Here is an 18,809-nt window from a genome sequence, read left to right as displayed (position 1 = left end):
GAAGTAAAGCAGCTCAGTAACAGAGATGCCTGGGAACCTGCGTGTTTAAATCAATTTACGCTCAGAGGGAGACTACGCACGCAAGTCCTGATCAGCTCAGCAATACAGTTGCCACCCCAGACCCATGAAGCTGTTGTACACGGAGCTCAAGACCTCTGGCCACCAGCATTAGCACGCGGCTCGGTGTGTTTTCATAGCATCTCTTGTGGGAAATAAAGTTACATATTTCACAGAGCCCAGTGAGAACGAGGTGGAGGTGAGACTGCCTCTCGCAGATGAGGTATATGCTAAATAGAGATACTGCTGCAGTATGCATACGGGACCTGAGGAACTTGTACTGAATATAAACAAGGAAGAGGCACCTTCACGTTCAGGGCAGAAACCATGACAAGGAATCGAAGGCCAAAGGCGTTTCTTCCCACTCTGGTTGGGCTGCCATTCTTGATGAAGATGAGCCACAAGGTTGTCTTGTGGGAGTAGGGACTCGGAATACAGAATCGTAAGAGGATCTCATTGAAAAGGCACTAGGAAGAAGCATATAGTTTTAGGTTAACAAGATTCATCCTATTTCCAATCACCGAGCGGGACAAAAACTGTACAGTTTGGGATTTTTAGAGACAATGCTGCAGAATTTTCTTTTTTTTTTTTTTTTTAACAGCAAAAGCATAAAATGAAAAGTAAAGCTATTTCCAAATTATTAAAATGCTGAACATTTATACAGCAAAATCATATTAAAACAGCAGCAGACAAAGTACGTCCCTTTACCATTGGCAAGGGACATGTAAAATGTTTATAAGGTTAACTATAAAACAATTTTACAACCAAAATATGAACAGGCCAATTCAAGTATCTATATACAGAATATATTAAAATCATATAAATTATATATTTATACAAAGGGCACAAATATAGCAAGAAGCTATAGTTGATTAAACAGAACTGAGCTTGAATGATCAATTTCATCTAGAGATGTCATAATTTTTTCCCCAATTTTTTTTTTTTAAACCTGGATAGATTGATACCTCAGATACCAAAAGTACAGAAAGCAAAAGGAAAAAAAAAAAAACCCACCACAAATCAAAGAGTTATCACTCTGTATGAAATGAAACTAACAGTGGGCGGGGTACATCTCATATGAAATTCTGATTTAATTATTTCCATAGTAAACATTTATCAGCTCTCTTAAAAAGTCAGGAATTTCAAGTGATCCACTTCAGATGTACCACCCTGGTGCATATATTTGATTACATTTGAATGTTGTTTGATTTGCAAACATTTGAAAAAAAAAAAAAAAGGATACAAACACATCTCAATCTGCAAAAAAAAAGGTGACAGATGGCAGCAAGTTGAAAACTGAACAAAAACACTCAGCTGAACCAGAAACGATGCTCTCCTTACAGCATTTTGGCTAGTAAGCGAGCTTAAAAAATACCTTATTTTTAACTGCTTTTTTATTTCAAAACATAACAGCATATAACCACAATCCATTGAAGCACTTGAGAATCTAAACAGTCCCGTCCGTGGGTTTATATTTAAACACGAACTAAGTGCTTTCCTGAATTCAGGTCTATGTAAATAAGTTCTGTATAAGTTGTACCTAAACCTTCTGCCTTGCTGCAGCACTACCCCTTCATTAATGCAGTTTTTAAAGGCTCGCTACCTCTCAATTAACCCAATGATCCTGGGCATGCAAGGAGCAGTTAGGGTAAGCTAAATTAAGCAAAAATAAAAAGGCCAGACTACACATATACAGAACATTGGCTTAAAAAACCCAGAATTAAGTATGTAAAAAAGTAAAGCAGTTTCACCAGATGCAGGTTGAACAGGGGTGGAAAAAAAAGAAAGAAAAAAAAAATCAGCCGTATACCATACATAATGAACAGTGGATATCTATTTCACTGAAAGGAAATCAATGCAAACAGGATTTCCTCAGTTTCAAGTAATCCTTGATGCCTTTTTGGCCAGCTGCATTATACCATAATAGATATTTTAATAGCTTTTATACTCTACAATTTAGGCAGCTAATTTTTCTCTTACATATCCAATTATCTCTAGTGAACATTCACCTATGGTTGTCCACACATTCTGTATTAGCTCCTTCAGAAACTATTCAAGTTGAATCATATTTCAAATTAAAGACAGTTACATTCTGTACGTTCCTTCTAGATTTGAAAAATAGGTTTTAAAGGCTTGTCAAAGTTTAGAAGAAAAAACCTTTCCATTAAAAAAATCTTAGCTTAAAAAAATCATTAAGACACCTTTTTCTGATCCAGGGTACTAATAAAAAGATTACAAATATACTACATTTGACCAAGAAGACTTCATGAATATGCTGCTTTTGAGCATGCAACACCACTGATATCTGTCAAGTTCCAGGTATCAATGTATCCCAATTCCACCACAGTCCCTCACAATTTCCTTGTCAGTTCCCCCATCCCCACCCTACCACCCTATCAATAACATTATAAAAAAAGGTAAAATCTAGAATTAGTGGCAAAATCTTCACAGTAAATTGTTAAAGAAAAATGTTATTGTGGTCATTGCAAAGTGATATCAGTCAATCGGACCCTGAAAAATCAGCTTGATGCAGTTGTGTTCCCCAGACAGTTGTGTTGCACAGAAAGGGCAGGCGGCATGAAATGCATGAGTACCGTGAGGCAGTGGGATTTGAGACCAGTATTTTGCAGACTTCTCAGAGCACACGTGTCCACAAGGGGTGAAAGCATGAGTTGGAGGACCAGCATCCACATAGAAGCCTGCTTCGCAACCAAGCCAAAGAGGCACGTAGGGGCCAACGGTTCTGCACATAGGACATTCCCGCTCATTGGCTTCTGTGTCACTGCGATGTCCCCAGTTGTGATAGCCATGAACATGACCACAGCTGAGGTACGCCCAAGGCTGCTTCTCTTCTACCACATCTTTGCGGTTGATGCTGGGAAACGCTAAAGTGTTTAACCCAACCGGACACTGTGGTCTGGCAGCATTTATCTCTTGTCGCAGAGCTTCAATGTGTTTCTGAGTTGGAGTGTGAAACAGTCCATCTGCTGTTCTCCACAGAAGGGTGGCTCCACACAGGTCAATGAGAGAGCCATCTTGCAGGACGTTGGTCTCATTTTCTACCTAGTGGTAGAACACAAGGATAAGTAGTTAAGCCCAAGAGCTTTTACAGACCACTGTGTTCTGTAAATGTGTCCTCTTTCTCACCAAATCATTACCTTCCTTAGCATGCTACCTAGTTTTGTCTTATTGTTTCCTTGTGGCCCCCCATTTGCCTGAATCCATCTCTTGCCTCTTATCCTATATTTAAGGTTATAATGTCTCTTATTCTGTGCTTGTACAGGAGGTCCTAAATTTGCAACTGTTACGTGCCATGACAATACTAATTATTAGACACAGTCTTCCTGCCTGTAATACTTTGGGAAAGATATTACATTAGTAATCACCAGCTTCTTCACAAATACCCCCTATCTCTAAGCATGATACTTTTTCTCTCTAATAGTGATTTTTCACATGCCTTTGTCATGTTTAAGATAAGTCATGATAGACTGAAGAAGAAACTTGCCATTCCCTAAGGGCTGTATTAACAGATTGCTGCCCTGGAATTCTTTACCCACGTAGACTGGCAAAGGCTGCTCAGGCAGCAAAAGATCCTTTTTGGACTAAAAACTGCTACCCAGGACAGACCAGCTGTCCTGACACTTAGACACCTTTTTTTTTTTTGGCTTGCGGCAAGCGTAAAACGTTTTGCAGAAGCGTGAACTCCCACAGACTACCTCATCAACAGTGAAACTCTTCCACAGATACATTAGGGATAAATGGCAAATGGCATACTAGCTACGCACACAGATACTTATATAGATTATTGTTACAGCAGAATGAATTACCAGTTCAATTTCTCAAGTGATGAGTTCTTCAACTGAAGCCGCACAGGCTCAACTTCTGAACAATTAACCACCCCAACTAGTTAGGCCCTTCATTTAATGAGGTATTCCGTGCAAATACAGCCCCAATGTGCACTGCCTAAAGGCTTCTCTCATCCGACTAAAAGCAGGTACTTAAAACATTTTCAAGAGATTATGCCAAACACATGTTGTACTTTGCTGAAATACTCTTTAATTTATTTTAATGTCACAAACATATAAGCAACTTGTGCTATTGCTACCAGCTCAGTAATGATGAATATATATTAAAAGGGTTCTTTATGACATTAAAGAGGAAAACAGACCTACTGCCTGGCTTTATACATAGAAAGTAGGTAGAAAATAGCACTAAGGTGAAACAAGTACCCAAATACAAACAAATACATTAAGTAGGTCACATGAAATCATCACATCTGCCTAAGAATACTATGAGTGACAACCAATTTGGCATTTACATTTTAATCCAGTTTAAATTCACAGATTAACTGTGGATCATCCTTGCACAAAACACCTAGCTGGCACAATACAGACAAGAGGTCACCAGTGTAAAGTACTTTCAGCAGAAAAATTCAGTGGTTCACATAGAAATGAGAGAAGCCTTGCTATGATGCACTTTTCAGATAATTCCTTCACAAACAGCAAAGCAAAAAGCTTTCTCATATGCAATGTGTTCAATTCATTACACAGTGTGCTTTTGGTTTTATGAACCCAATCAACAAATACCGATCACATCAATACCAGTGTGCCATGTAATTTTATTCAAATGAGAATTCAAATCATTTTGGATGCAGGGAAGGGAATGTATTTGTTTTAGTACTGCTTTTCTTTAGCAGCACTAAAAGGTGGTTTGCTAACCACATACAAAGGGCACAATTGCAACATCATCTGTCCTAGTCCCCGAGGCAATGTTTGCCTGCCACCATTAAAGTGACAAAGCAGTTTATGTACTGCAGGCTGTCTACTGAAAGCGCAACCAAATATTCAAACTCCATTTTCCTAACTCCTTTAAGCAGTCAGTATTCTGCACGGCCAATGGCAAAGCTGGCAAGTCAGTTCAGGGCACGTATGTGGGATACCTCTAACACACCACCATCAAGCTCACGGGAACTCAAGGCAGCAGCACAAAAACAACTCTGACATGAAGATGACAAGGATATTCTCCCACACCATGAACCCTTTCTTGCCTTCAAACTGTAGCAGCTGAGTGATAAAGTTGCAAAAGAACATCCTCTGACTTCCTGAATCCTAACAAAGAGCAGAAGGGGTGAACCACGAAGGCTTTTCCAGGTCTGCAGGCAGCACAGCATTCTAACCTACCCAGAGACAAGGAGGACTTCTGGGAAAGCTCATCTGCCCAAGTGGGAATACGGCTGTCTGCATACTTCGCTGGGCTACTTATGTGTGTTGTTGTTTGACTTTCTTTGAGGGCAGGGCGAAGAAGGAAGGCGATGACAGCATTCTTCCTCCTAGGCTCCACAAACCTTGGGAAGGGGAAAGAACCAGACCACTGAGGGAATTCCCTTCCATCTTCTATGGAGAAGTGGACACATTCTTTCAGGGGAACCTCTCCTGGTTATGTATGGTCTCTGTGGCAGCTGAAATATCTCAATTTTGGTAAAGGCAAAGCCCATCCTGCTTCGCAGGGTAGAACAGGAATATACTTAGCAGGGCTTCTCATCTTCCTAGTGGCAGGTAAATTAAACAGAAGCTGTGTTATCCAAACTTGTTTTGCATGCAACTGGACTTTTAAGATAGTACTACAAAAGACAGCTCCCTATGCAGTAACTTCCAGATGTCCCCATGTCCCAGGAGAACCTTTCAGAGCTGGAGATTCAAGAGTAAAGTTTATTTAGGTTTTACACTCTGTGCTCTTTCAGTTGGAAAAGTGACATGAGCAGAAAACTTAAAAAGAGTACTCTCCTGCATAAGCAGAAACAGAATAGCTTTACAGAATCTACTGTAACACACATGGACTCACATGATTTCAGTGCTCACTACCCAGGGACGTCATTACTCTGCAGTCACCTGACAACTGACTTCATTCAATGCCAGGAAAACAAGTATCCCTTGTTTTGTTTTAATTACCAGTTACTTTCAACTTACCAGTTTCCCCCTTTGTTGAGCAGATCTGGTTTCCCGAAGAGTGTACACATCACCACAGACAGAGATTTCCCGCCACACTCCAGGTTTGGACTCCTCAGTGAACCCTCCTTTTGGATGCATGACCAGCACTCCATTAGTTGTCAATCCATCCATGTGGCCATCAGGATTTTTCCACTTTGCTGCTTTTTCCTGCATGTGACAACCACCCCAGAAAAGAAAGTGTTTGTCTAAAAGGTTATGGACTAAAGTTTTACTAGTACTATCTAAAACACAACATTTCCTCACTGGCTGGTAGCGCTTAGACATAGATATACAAGAGAAGCATTTTTAAGAATACCTTGTGCCAGACTCGTACCATCTTTTGCTTATACATCTTCAATTACTACTCTATCTTAAATATTATTATTTTTAACTCAGTTGAGTGCCTCTGACCACAGGTCAGGTTAAGAGTTAAGGCCTCAAGGGTCAGTAGCATACTCCTAACTAATGGAATACCATTGCAACAGGCACATCTTTTTCCATAACGCAGCTGATGTGGCTCCTTGGTCTTCAGTGCTCGGAACTGCAACAGCGGCTTATATTTTTGATACTCATTGTGAACATCAAACAAGCCTAAAGAAAATCCACTAACAGTTACTAAAGTAGAGCTTCATTGTTAAAGACAATTATGACCATGAGTCCATGCTGGTAATAAATCAGGCACATAAAACTGCAGTTTGTACTTAACACTGCAGCTAGTACACTGGAGTAATAAAAGTGTAACAACCGCGTAAGTTATCAACTAGTACAAGGAAATTTGGGGGCTTGAAAATAAGAGAATAAAACCCAGTTTGTTTGTACATAATATTTAGTAGTACTTACACCAAGAAATATATTTTTAGATGAGTCAAATCCAGCTGCAAAAATCCTTGCTGTATACGGTGGGCTCCTGTCACAAACAATCCTGCATGCAAAACGCGATATGGTGCTCTGTGTAATCTGGGTTTCATCATTATTTTGACTTCCAGAAATAGTATCTGTTACTACAAAGTCTATGGGGCTTTCTGTTGACCTCCCAACCTGTGCAAAAAAAAAAAAAAAAAAAAAAAAAAAAAAAAGATAATGGTATAATTAGAAAGAGCCATAAAAATATCAAGCATTAAAGACACAGCTTGGCCAACATAATGTTGATGACATCAGTAAACTACTGATTTTTTGGATGGCAAGATCCAACCAGAGACTAATCTGTATTTTCACATTGGTCCTAGGCACAAATACATCACTGACATGGCATGACAAATCTTCTCTTACTACAACTGACGTACATGCTTGCCAGCACAGCTGGAATGAATTGTTTGATTGAGTATTGTCAACAGCATGAAAGTATTATCACCTTGGTATTTCATAAGCCAACCACAGCAAATTACTTACCACAAAATTCTGTCAACTGAGAAAATGCTAGCTTGAAATGACAAGTTTTATTCATATTTCTAGTTCCAAGTTAATTTGCCATGAAAATAAAGGACTTTTTTAGATCCAGAACTTGGTTATTTTGATACATCATAACAAAAAGCTACCTACCTTCACGTTTTCAGAATAGAAGAGTTTTCAGGTAAAACCCACAATATGATTAAATTTATTGCTAATCATGCATGTGCATGACTAAAGAGATTTAAAAAACTAAATTTAAAAAACTTTCTTCAGCAGAAATAAAACACAGCTGATCAGCAGACAAGACTATTTTTCTGTCTTGACATCTATAAAGTTTAATTCTAACACTGGAAACATCTAGGCATCTGGAACAGAAAACTTCATTACAAAGTGGACAGAGGGCTCTGATTCCCAATCAAACATACAGTGAGACTTTATCAATACTTCTATAGGCAAATTAGTGTTACACCAACCGGGAAAGTGGAGCTGAGGAACAAGGAGTGGAATATCCATTTTATAGGCACCTTGTGATCAAACAGTAAAAAATTAAGAATATTCTTCACATTAAACTACCTTCAATATCAGGCATCTACATTTATATAAAATAACCTCCTCACTAAACATGATCTTATGGTCCCCCAAGAAGTGACATTCTGCTTAGCTTCTTGTTCTTCAAAGCCAACTATGGGAAGACATGTATGGTTCCATCATAAACAAACAGCTCTGCAAACTAAATTAACTGTAAAGAAACATTATTCATGAGTCAGGGAAAGTGATATTATTAATACTTAACCCTCATCACAACTGACATGACAGCAACAGTACAGGGATCTCTCCCGTACTTTTCTGCTTTCAGTTCTACTTTGCAGCGTTAAACTCAAGACATGAATTTCGACGTGTTCAAGTGACACATCCAGTTACTTTCTCCATATCATGGGTCTCAACCCAAGTATAAAATGTGATGAGCTTACTGCAGAAGCGCCAAGGAAATACTAAAATAGGCCTAAACAAAAGTATGCACTTCTATTTTTCACAGTGACTACAATTTTTCAATTTTTCAAGTGACTACAAGAAAATCCAAGACAGAATTTAGAAACTGTTTAACACAGGACATTTCTGATTTATATAACTTGATGTGTTGAAGCTAAAACTTAAAGGTATATTCTTCTTCCTTTTACATTATTATTTCTAACAGGCTTCTATTTCCTATCCAATGGAATTCCTGCTAAGACTCAGCACCGACCAGCAGCAGGAAGCTTATTCATAAACTTTTGATTATTCTCTCTCTGTATGTGAAGTCCTTTAAGTTAATCAATAATGAACATGAAATAAATTTGTTCAAAACAAATTTTTGCCTGTTACAGTCTCTCAAATAGATCACGCAATGCTTTTAGATGCAATTAGAGAAAAATCTGCCTTATTTTCCCTTAAAGGATGACAAAACACGCCAGCGTTTGCTCCCAGTCTTCCATACAATACTATCAGTCAACATGAAATCCGAATATGTTTGGATATAAGCATTAAAATCTATATACAAAGCTTTCATGTGGTTTTTAAAATTTCTGAAGTTACATTTAATATTTTAAGCAAACATTTATTTATATATCTCATTTGTGTCACAAGTATGTCTATGTCAAATATTTTAAGTATTTGGTTTTCTTTTGTTTGTTTTTTCCTCTTGCAAAAGCCTTCTAGAGGGTCAGTCCCATGTATTGCGCTACATTTCAACACTAGAAATTATTTGAAGCTCCCTTCAAAACATGGCAATTTCTCTATGCTCTGTATAAACTCAAAATTTTGTGTTGGAGATCATCGGAAAAGAAAGCCCCTCAAGAACAAATGAAGAATTTGATGCTACCAACATTTACCCACCAAAAATTTTAACTTATCTGATGTTGCAGTCAGACTACAGACCTACTTCCATTATTCAAAGCTACTCTTCAGACTTTATTACTCATTTTTCTTCCATTTTCCTCTGTAGCACAGAAGACTTTATTCCTTTTAGTAATTTCAGGCTATATTTTGGGACTCTTCTTGTTAACTGTATCATATTCTATATTATTTCACTAAGTTACTTCCTATAACAAATCATAAATCTTCCAACTGATGCATAAGACAGTTTCTGTTGTCTACACTACAGGTTATTGTTAAAAGCTGTGTAAAAGCCAGGCAGTCAATCAATTTGCTAGTGTCTACCGTCAATCAAAGAAGTGCTATTAAAAATGCTCACTCCTGAGACAACACAAAACCAGACAACCTGCCAGCAGATAATTTAACAGCTGCAGATTCTTGGTCTTCAAGAGAATTTCCCTCCAATGATAGGGAGAATTGGACCATACATCTTCTGAAGGCCTGTTCTTCAGAAAAAAATAATCCAATTCTTAATGAATGTACCTGGTCCTTGTATAAACTTGTAGTTATTTAAGGTACTGGCTACACATTGTGGTTCCTTGTAGTGGTATGAACAGGTATAATTGACCCATTCTCATCCAATCAAAACATGAAGGAACAGGTTCTACTCCAACTGATGCATCATCAACAGAATGGTTACTAAACTCTGAAGAAAAATCTTCATTTTTAACAGCATATAGATGCTGCAGCATATAGACTTTGGGAGATGCCAGATTGAACATATTACTACATTCTTTTTGTTATTACATGAAGACATCTGATCTGTATGTCACTAAGACAAAGCTGTACAATAGCTTTTGTACAGAAATTTCACTATTGAGTTATGTTAAGGAAGAAAACCCGCACACACAACACGGCAGAAGAAGTACAGTGAAGGGAAAAAAAAAAAAAAAAGAAAACCAAAAAAGCCTATTCCCAAAACCAAGTACAGAACAAAAGAACAGAATCCTATCAGATGTCCAGGACAACCTCCCAAAGCAGCTGAACACCTCCAAGTTTCAAATCCCTGTTGCAGGAGGTTGTGAAGCCACTTTTGTTAAAGGGATCCACAGCAGCAGATGTTTGTCAAGTGACACAAGGATACAAGTAAGCTGGGAAGACAAGACCACCCATTTCTACATTGTTTCCAGCTTTCAAGAAAGAAGAACATTCCTGGTTAGCACTTTAGTATTTTCAAACACTCAAAAGAGTATGCTTACTTGTAAATAACTCTTCATGTTATCTTCAGAAAAGAGCTAGTAGAACAGGCGGTAGGATGACTCCTATATAAAACTTCATCATGCTGCATCCACTGAATATGCATATAACCTGCATGGTTAACACATGATGTGTGTCTGCACAGGGGAAGCAGGTAGAGTACGTGTATGGTGATTTAAACCACTCATTAACTGCTAAGTTATACGCATGAAACTATGGTCATTTTCATTTTATTATGGAAAATGTCAAGAAAATTGGCATTTAGACAGTCTGAACACTGCTCTTCAATGCCTTCTGAATTTCTTTACTGCCCCTTATATAGTCTCCCCATATTTTCCATATGTGTCTCACTTCCGATAAGTGTCTACTCATGCTTCTGTTTGGTTACAAGCTTGGAAAGCATAAAAGAAAAAGCTATTCTGGGTTTGCAATCTTCAAAATTTTCCAGTTTGTTTGTGGAAAAATTGCAGAATACAAGTAAGCAATACATTTCTCATGTTTTCCTTCAAAGAGGAAGGCTGACAACACACTCTCAAAGTAGAAGCAGGAAAAAGGTGGCAGCTTTTTTCAAACTGTGAATCTCTCTCATTTTCACAGGAAATCAGCTCTAACCAAATGGATTCAGTCCTCACAGGTTATAAATGGTACCCTGACCAAGAAAACAAAGACCTCTGCCATCCCTTTTTCCTATTTCAGGTCTCACTGACTAAGGTGTTACTAACAACCGCCATTCCAAGCTTCTCACATTCCTTACTATGGTTATCTTAGTGAAGTTATGCAGTGCTACTATCCCATCTTACAGAGGGGAAGATTGAGATTTAAAAAAAAAAAAAAAAAAAAAGAAGAGCTAAGTGATTTGCCTAACATAATACATGTTATCAGCAGCCAAGAAGAGGCCTCAAGATAATCCTGTGGTCCAGGCATTATCCTTCCCTTTTCAGCTTCCACATCCTTGCCAGTGTTCTGCAAAAGCCAGGAAAACACATTTGAAAAGAAAACAGCAAACTCCAAGGACTGTCTATTCAAGCAACACTTGATCAACAGTCAGGTTTTACTCTGTGGATCAATAAAGACAATGTGGAATTTGCCATCACATACCACAGGGCAGCACAAAACAGCCCTCAAGTAACTCTTCTCTGACTGCTTACAATCAGATTACTGAGAATTAAAACCTAATAGCTTATCTCAATAATGGAAATCTTTTCAGTTGCTGTCTGGCATCACTTGAGCAGCAAAATATTGCCACACTCTACCAGACTATTTCTCTTCCCATTCTCACAGCTATCAGGCCAACACTTGCAGTGTGATTTTCAGAAGACAGCTACAGAGAGTGGAAACATGAACCAGGACACAGTGCTTGAGGTGAAGCTGAGATCAAGTCACAGCACGACAGTCTGCACATCTCAAGACAGAATAAACAGACTGCACTGAAAAGAGGAATTTTAACAACATGGAAGCTTCAACCCCAATACATTAGCCATTTGAGGGGGCACCAGAAGGGCGGAGACACTCTACCAACACAAAATTCAGCTCAAAACTTTTTACTGTTATTAAGATGGGATGGCTTGACCCGTTACAAGCCAAACCAGTCATGTAACTACAAATGTATGGTAGATAATTGCCTGAACCATAGGCAGCCTCTCACAGGTGATTTAGTACATGGGCCAAAATTAGGGCTTTTGTGACATTTCACCAGGCACCTGAGAGCTGCCAGAAGGAGAAAGCATGATCTATGCTTGTGGCAGTAAGAGATGTGCCAGCCATGGAAGTGCAGTAGGTCTCTGGGTCAGGCAGCGCAGTCCAGGCTCAAGTGTACTACCCTGTGCAAATTCCTCCTCTACTGAGCATCAACGGATCCTGAAGGGGAGCAGGAGAAGATCCGTTGTTAGCTGGGCTATGCTATGCTTAGCCAGTCCATTCCCCACTGAGCCAAAGCTCTGCTTTAGATTCAAAGCATCCTTAATTAGCTCCCTTAACCTACTGCCTTAGGGGTCACCTGAAGTGCGGTCTGTGGAGCACTGCTTTGCCTGTGCTGGATCTCCTCACCTCAGGCTGCCAGATTTCATTCGAGTGACAGCTAAGCACCTCAACTGACCTAATTTTTTATCAACATCTACCCCCAAGTAAAAGATGTAACTACCACTAGGATATTATGCAATCGAGAAAAGCACTGTCTATAAAATATGACCAGAAAAACAGCTGCAACTCTTTATTCATTTTTTAGTGTATACAAGTAGAAAAATTCCACCTTTCAAAAATGTTTTTTTCAAAATTTACATACAGAAAAAGTTTCACTGGAGCTACTCAAGGCACAAAAGCACCTTGCAGAGATAAACAAGTATCAGACAGTAACCCAAAAGGATGGGTTACATTTTCCTTTTACTAGTTAACATAGAAAAACCTATTTCAGTTCACTCTAGCTGTGTGATCCTTTTCTAACTACCTATTCATGCAGCACCACATGAACATGACTGGTTTTTATCAATCTATTTGAACCTAATCGTTCCAAAGTCACACTAGTAAAAATTTTATATAGAACAAAAAAAAAGAAGCCACATAAAGCAAACGCATTTTCATCTTGATAGAGCCATTTCCTCTTCTGTCAACAGCATTCAATTGCTGATCCTTCTAAATATGAAAGACTGCATGAGGAGGGATAACAATTCATAAGAAGATGCTCTAATTACAGAGGTCACTGACAAGACAGACTCAATTAGTCTTGATTGGAAAAGTTTGTGTTGTTCCCTCAGCTTGAGGTTTAAGTTTGTACAGAATTTGTGCTCTCTTATTATATATAAAAATAAGTATTGCCCAATAAAATAACTTAGGTTACCAGAATGCTAGATGATGCAGAAAAACACAAACGTATACACAGGAGAGTAAGAACATGTTGAATATAAGATAGCTTAGAGAAACACAGCACAGTCCCTTACACCATTTGATATATCTACACACCCTTCAGGAAGTGGTTTTTTTATCATTCTACCACCACTTTGTCTCCTTTAGTGCACAGCTCCCATATTTCCCCCTCTACCTTTTCTTTTACCTTCCTCATCCCATGTCCTACTCCTATCCATTTCCTTTTTATTCCAGCGACTTGATTAACTGCAGGGTGTGTGGGGGGGTGCATTCTTGTGCTTGTTCATGAATTCAAACAGAGCACACATTGCTTTCTAGCACTATTTGTACAGTCCTTGCAGAAAAAAAACAGAGTACAGTATAAGCAGTAAGGATATTAATGGATGCTGACACTGGTTTGAGAAGAGCAGACAATGCAAAATTTCAAGTGCTCCCATATTAATGCAACTCGGTTCAACCATGAAAATTCCACAGATCACAAAGAACACCCAGAAGAATATAATTGCTTTTAAAAACCAATGCATGTATTGCATAGAGTCTTACCTGAAACATGTCTGTATCTTTATCATGAGTATACTCCACTACTACAGTCTGGTTTCTGGATAGTGTGTAAGAGATACTGTGCTGACCTTTACAGCTGATCGCCTGTTGAATAAAAAAAAAAAGTCTATTATACACAGCTTCCACATAAATATTATAATCAAGTTCATTTCACTACATAAACACCTTTACTATGATCAGGAAAAGCAGTGTATTGTAACATTGTATTACAAGGCTGGGTAAACACATACAGTAGGATTTTTTGTTTCATTTTTAATGGTAAACCCCAAGCTGCACTTGTTTGTTTCTAGTTCAGAGGTACCCAGTACCTACCATTTTCATAGTTTAGACTCCAAAGACATGGTTTCCTCTCTGAAATTATAGTAAGTTCCTAACCGTCACAGAACTTATACCCCAGCAAAGACTTGGGGTTTAAGGTTCCTTGGTTTATCTGGGATTTGGTTTTTGGGGTGTTTTTTTTGGAGGGGTGTGTGTGGGGGTGGGGGCGCGTGTTTGCTTTGTTTTGTTTTTAAGCAAGTGAGCAATACAATTGATTTCCAGTTAAGAGTGCCACGATTTCAGGGATATCATTGCAATTAAGTAGATTTCTAGTTATATCAAGAAGAGCCTCGCAATTTTATGTAAATTGTGATTAGGAGCGAGCACTTTCACCCTGTTTTTCCTCATTAAAGGGTACTTCTTACTTCCTGTCAAAGGAAACTGATCTCTATAGATATGGCATCAAAGACTAAATAGTATTCAAAACAAGACTAGAAGAGGACAACTGTTATTCTGCTGTATCTAAGACTGAATTCTTCATTTCTTAAGACTTCCCAGGTTTACTTCTCTAGGTTGTCTTTTTCAAGAAGTCCAGTTATCTTTTTCCTAGTCCAGAAACTACTTCAGAAAACACAACAGACATCACCCCAACACAAGAGCGGTCCAAACTCGGAAATAAACAGTACGAACCAGTTTTCCTTGATAAATGAATACACAGCACAGTTGTGACAGCAGACAGCGGTAAGAAGGGGTACTGCGATCCTTTCAGAACCTCCGAGACTCAGCGTACAAAAAAAATCTTTGTGGCACTGATGATCATTTCTCAAGCTTAAAGATTAACACTCACTTCAAATGATTAAGCGATGTCAAACTGCAATTGCACTAGCTGTACAATGTAAATGCACCAGTAAAAGCTTCAGGACAGGGAAACAAGCTGAGAAACTAATTCTTTGGCTAACAGGGAAATGTATGTAAATATAAGGTCCATATAACTGCACACAATTATGAAAGGTAATGACCGTTACTGCTCAGAAAACACTTTGCAGACTCTTAAGTATTGAATTAATAGGTTAATTAAAGCTTTCTTCAGTTTTCTGCTACAGGGGGTAATTTTCTAGAAGAGGTTCCTTCACTAGCTCCATTCTCTGATGCTGCTCTTCACCTGCAAAATTCACAGATAGAGATGATTAAACTAAGCAGCTAAATATATTCTCCTCATCTGTCTGTCATCTCTCACAAAAGTCTAAATGATCCCAAAGCTACAGATCAATTATTAAACAAATCATTAAAAGTCTTACTAATGTTGGAGGTACTAAAAACACCTACGTGCATACTAAAAACCTACTAAGGATTAGCAAAAATATTTGACATAGAATTACTGAAACAACATATGAAATAATTAATTTTTTTGTAAACTGCGGGCATTTACAGCAACAGATTAGAGATTAGATTTACAACATGCCTCTTGCTGAAAGCTCTTAGCAGCTCCGACACCTGCTAAAGTTTTAGGCTTAGGTGATAATACCTGGAGGCAAAGGAGTGGGCAAGATGACCTTTCCCTGTCCCTTCCAGTACTTTCTTTCCTGCAATGAAGCTTTTAACAAAACTTCAAGTCATAAAGTCCAGTTTCCCTGATTTTGTTCCAACAGTTCTAACAGCTGAAAAGTGAGCTAAGCATACATCAGCTGTACGCAGATTCTAAATTTCCCATTTTAAATTTATAGTGTTTTGTAATAACCACTACACAGGCACACAGTATGTTGCGAGAACAATTAGCATCTCAAGATGCAATTCAAATGAAGTCACTAACACTTTGTGACCTGCTAGGACAGTGAACTGTAGGTCTGAAGCATGTATCATGAGCTCTTGCTCTATGCGTTTGACCACTAACAAGGGGATCTCAAGTCCTGAGCAGTCTCAGGTGTGCCTAGAATATAAGTGAAACAAAGTGATGTACAGGAGACCCTTACACCTTGCATTTTGAACACAATATGGCAATAATCAATTTATATTCATATCATCAGATATCATCATTTCAATTAGAAAGTAGTAGCTTTCACACACAAAAATTTCCTTCATTTCCACAAAACTGTGTTGCAGCTGAGGATGCAACGGAGGACAGGCTCATCAGCAACTGTTAACGTGATGGTCCTGGCTTTAGGTGTGCAGCACGGACCACCAGCAACCAGGTAAAATTCCCAGGCACGGATGCGTGCCCTAAGCTTATGCTATTGTCAAACAAGATACTGGATCAAATGGAAGCTTTGTTGAGACCCAAAACTGAAAGTTTCACAGTCTGATGGAAAAACCAAGGAGGAGGGAAAGGTAAGAACTTCCAGAATTACTTAGTAAGGTCATGTCCTACGCCTACAGAATTAGGGCTTAGGTATGTTAGTAATTCCCATTAGGTTGACCAGGGTCAGTATCTCCTCTGAACTAGAGTAAGACATAACCTTTTTCTTTTCTTTTCTTTTCCCAACTTTTCTTCCTCATATTATTTCCCTTCCTCTTTGTTTTCCAGTATTTAAATCCACTTCTTTTCAGGGTGAAATGCTTCGTTTCATTTTATTTCCTGAAATTGTGTAATCATTTTTCAAAAAGCTAAGAACATCATGAGAAATGTTTCAACTTGTGTGCTTTCACAGACTGGTCAGTGCCAACAGTTGCTCCAATTCAGACATTTTACAGGCATATTAATTGCTGGTCTCAAAGCAATCAGCCACTTCCAAGTTTAAAAAAAAAAAGTAACAGTATTTCAGGAACTACACAAAACCATGAACTATTCACAATGGCTATGACAAGTGAAAGGTAAGTATCTTAATAAAACAGTATTGAAGTGGAATGCAGCCACAGGCAAAATCATGAAGGATTTTGACAGCTTGAGGAACTACAGAACCACACTATTTTAAGTCCCAAAAAAGTCTGGAGACTGATTGCCCCAACCCCTTTACAAGTGGTTTGTAGCAACCAAAATAGTGAGGTTGCCTTTTTACTGCTTTTAGCATTCAAATTTCTAGACTTTTTTCTGCCAGTAGGATTTCCCCCCAAAAAAACAACCTTGATATTGTCACATAATTGCACTACTGCGAAGTTGTGAGAAAAGCCGTGATTCTCACAAGCCATACAGCAGCATCACAAGTTCTAGCAGATGATGTCAGAGTTTCAGGCTGCACATCATCACGTCCACCTTCCAGGCCAGAACTAAAACACAAAAGAACAAAAACCAGGCACTAAACCTTACCTCTATCTCTTCACCTCCACCCCAGTGCTGCCAAGATCAACCAGAGCAATAATGCATATTTTCAAAGCTTGTACTCAAACTTTTGAGTGTGTGGGCCAACATCACCTTAATTTGAGAGCAGTTCTCTCACAGCTTTTAGGCTATTAAAAGTTTAATGAAAATCAGCAATTGAGCATAGGAGGAAAAACCCACCTAAAATTAGTTCCCAGCAGAAACAAGTGCTGGAAAAATCTTGCTAACATATATAGCCTGAGCCTGCCAAACAAATCAGAAACCTGTGGCTCCAGACTAGCCATAGAATATGCCATCTCTTGTCCAGCAGGAATGCTGGTAGAGAGATACAGGCTAGATTAATTCAGCCACCTACACACCAGTTTGTTTTATATCGTTAACTGTCTCAAGCTGCTGAATTCAAGTAATTCCCTTTGGAGGAAACAGATAGCAAAGTGGAGACTAATTGACAAAAACCCTGTGGAGGAAAAGAGGGAACAAATAACAGCAACAAGAGATTTTTCTAGAATAATTCCACTGCTAGTGACTCTACATCCACACTGGTGCTGAGGGACTTTAAATAAAGTTCAAATGAAAGCAACAAGGGAAACCTGAGGTGCCATATTCCGCTTGGCATGAAAGGACAGATTTCCCCAGTGTCTTTCCAAGACAGAGCTCGTGTTTGCACAGTAATCCATCTATCTCCACAGGGCTTACAGGTTGGAGGATGGCGTGCAGCAGCTCCAAGCCTCACTATTTTGAGCCAGTTCACCGTAACAGGAAGGCTCCTCTCCTCCCCATCACACAAAGTAAGCCCCACAGCTACGCCCACTGCCTTGAGATTTGTGCTCCAGTGATTTAGGATCATCAAAACTGCCATGCATTATTAAAGACTGAAAGGAGCTGCATCTGAAAAGGCCCACTATCTCACTCCCACGCTAACTTGGCCTAAGCAATTTATTATTTTTAAACTTTGCTAGTAGCTCAAGTTTTCAGTTATATCCTTCCTGCTGGCTGGAATTACACTTGGCCGTGGTTTTTCCCCTGCCTCCTTACACACACTTTTCATTCTTACTCCTTTCTCTCTGTTTTGAGAACAAAACCTCGTTCCAGCACTCTGCACTCACAATCAAAGCAGCAGCTAAAGGCTATGGCTTACAAATCTGTCAGGTCTCAGAGGAGCTAAGATCAAACAGAGACTGCTCTCCCAGCAGCAACGCTGCAACTCAGCCAGCCCCGGGAACATCCCAGCCCACCTGAGTTCTTTGCTCACTACTCCTTTCTCTGGAAAGGTAGCTGCTATCAGTTTTACCACCATTTTGAGAAGTGAGAAAGTACAATTCCCTCACCCCACATAT

The 18,809-nt window shown here is 38.9% G+C and overlaps 1 protein-coding gene across 2 annotated transcripts in view; it reads right to left on the bottom strand.

Moving 5' to 3' along the window:
- Positions 1-1,133: 1,133 nt before the first annotated feature.
- Positions 1,134-18,809, bottom strand: part of PELI2 (pellino E3 ubiquitin protein ligase family member 2) — a 78,195-nt gene continuing 60,519 nt past the window's right edge. For both annotated transcript variants that reach the window (XM_075753258.1, XM_075753259.1), the window contains exons 3-6: positions 13,944-14,045; positions 6,885-7,082; positions 6,024-6,212; positions 1,134-3,120 (exon numbers count right to left, since the gene is read on the bottom strand). In XM_075753258.1, coding sequence (XP_075609373.1) covers positions 2,554-3,120; positions 6,024-6,212; positions 6,885-7,082; positions 13,944-14,045 — 1,056 coding nt within the window. In that variant the 3' untranslated portion in view covers positions 1,134-2,553. The remainder of the gene's footprint in view (positions 3,121-6,023; positions 6,213-6,884; positions 7,083-13,943; positions 14,046-18,809) is intronic.

The sequence above is a fragment of the Balearica regulorum genome, chromosome 5 (genome assembly GCF_011004875.1).
Source record: "Balearica regulorum gibbericeps isolate bBalReg1 chromosome 5, bBalReg1.pri, whole genome shotgun sequence".
Taxonomy (NCBI): Eukaryota; Metazoa; Chordata; class Aves; order Gruiformes; family Gruidae; genus Balearica; species Balearica regulorum.
Note: the sequence above shows the minus strand (reverse complement) of the source record. Positions and strands in the feature narration are given on the sequence as shown.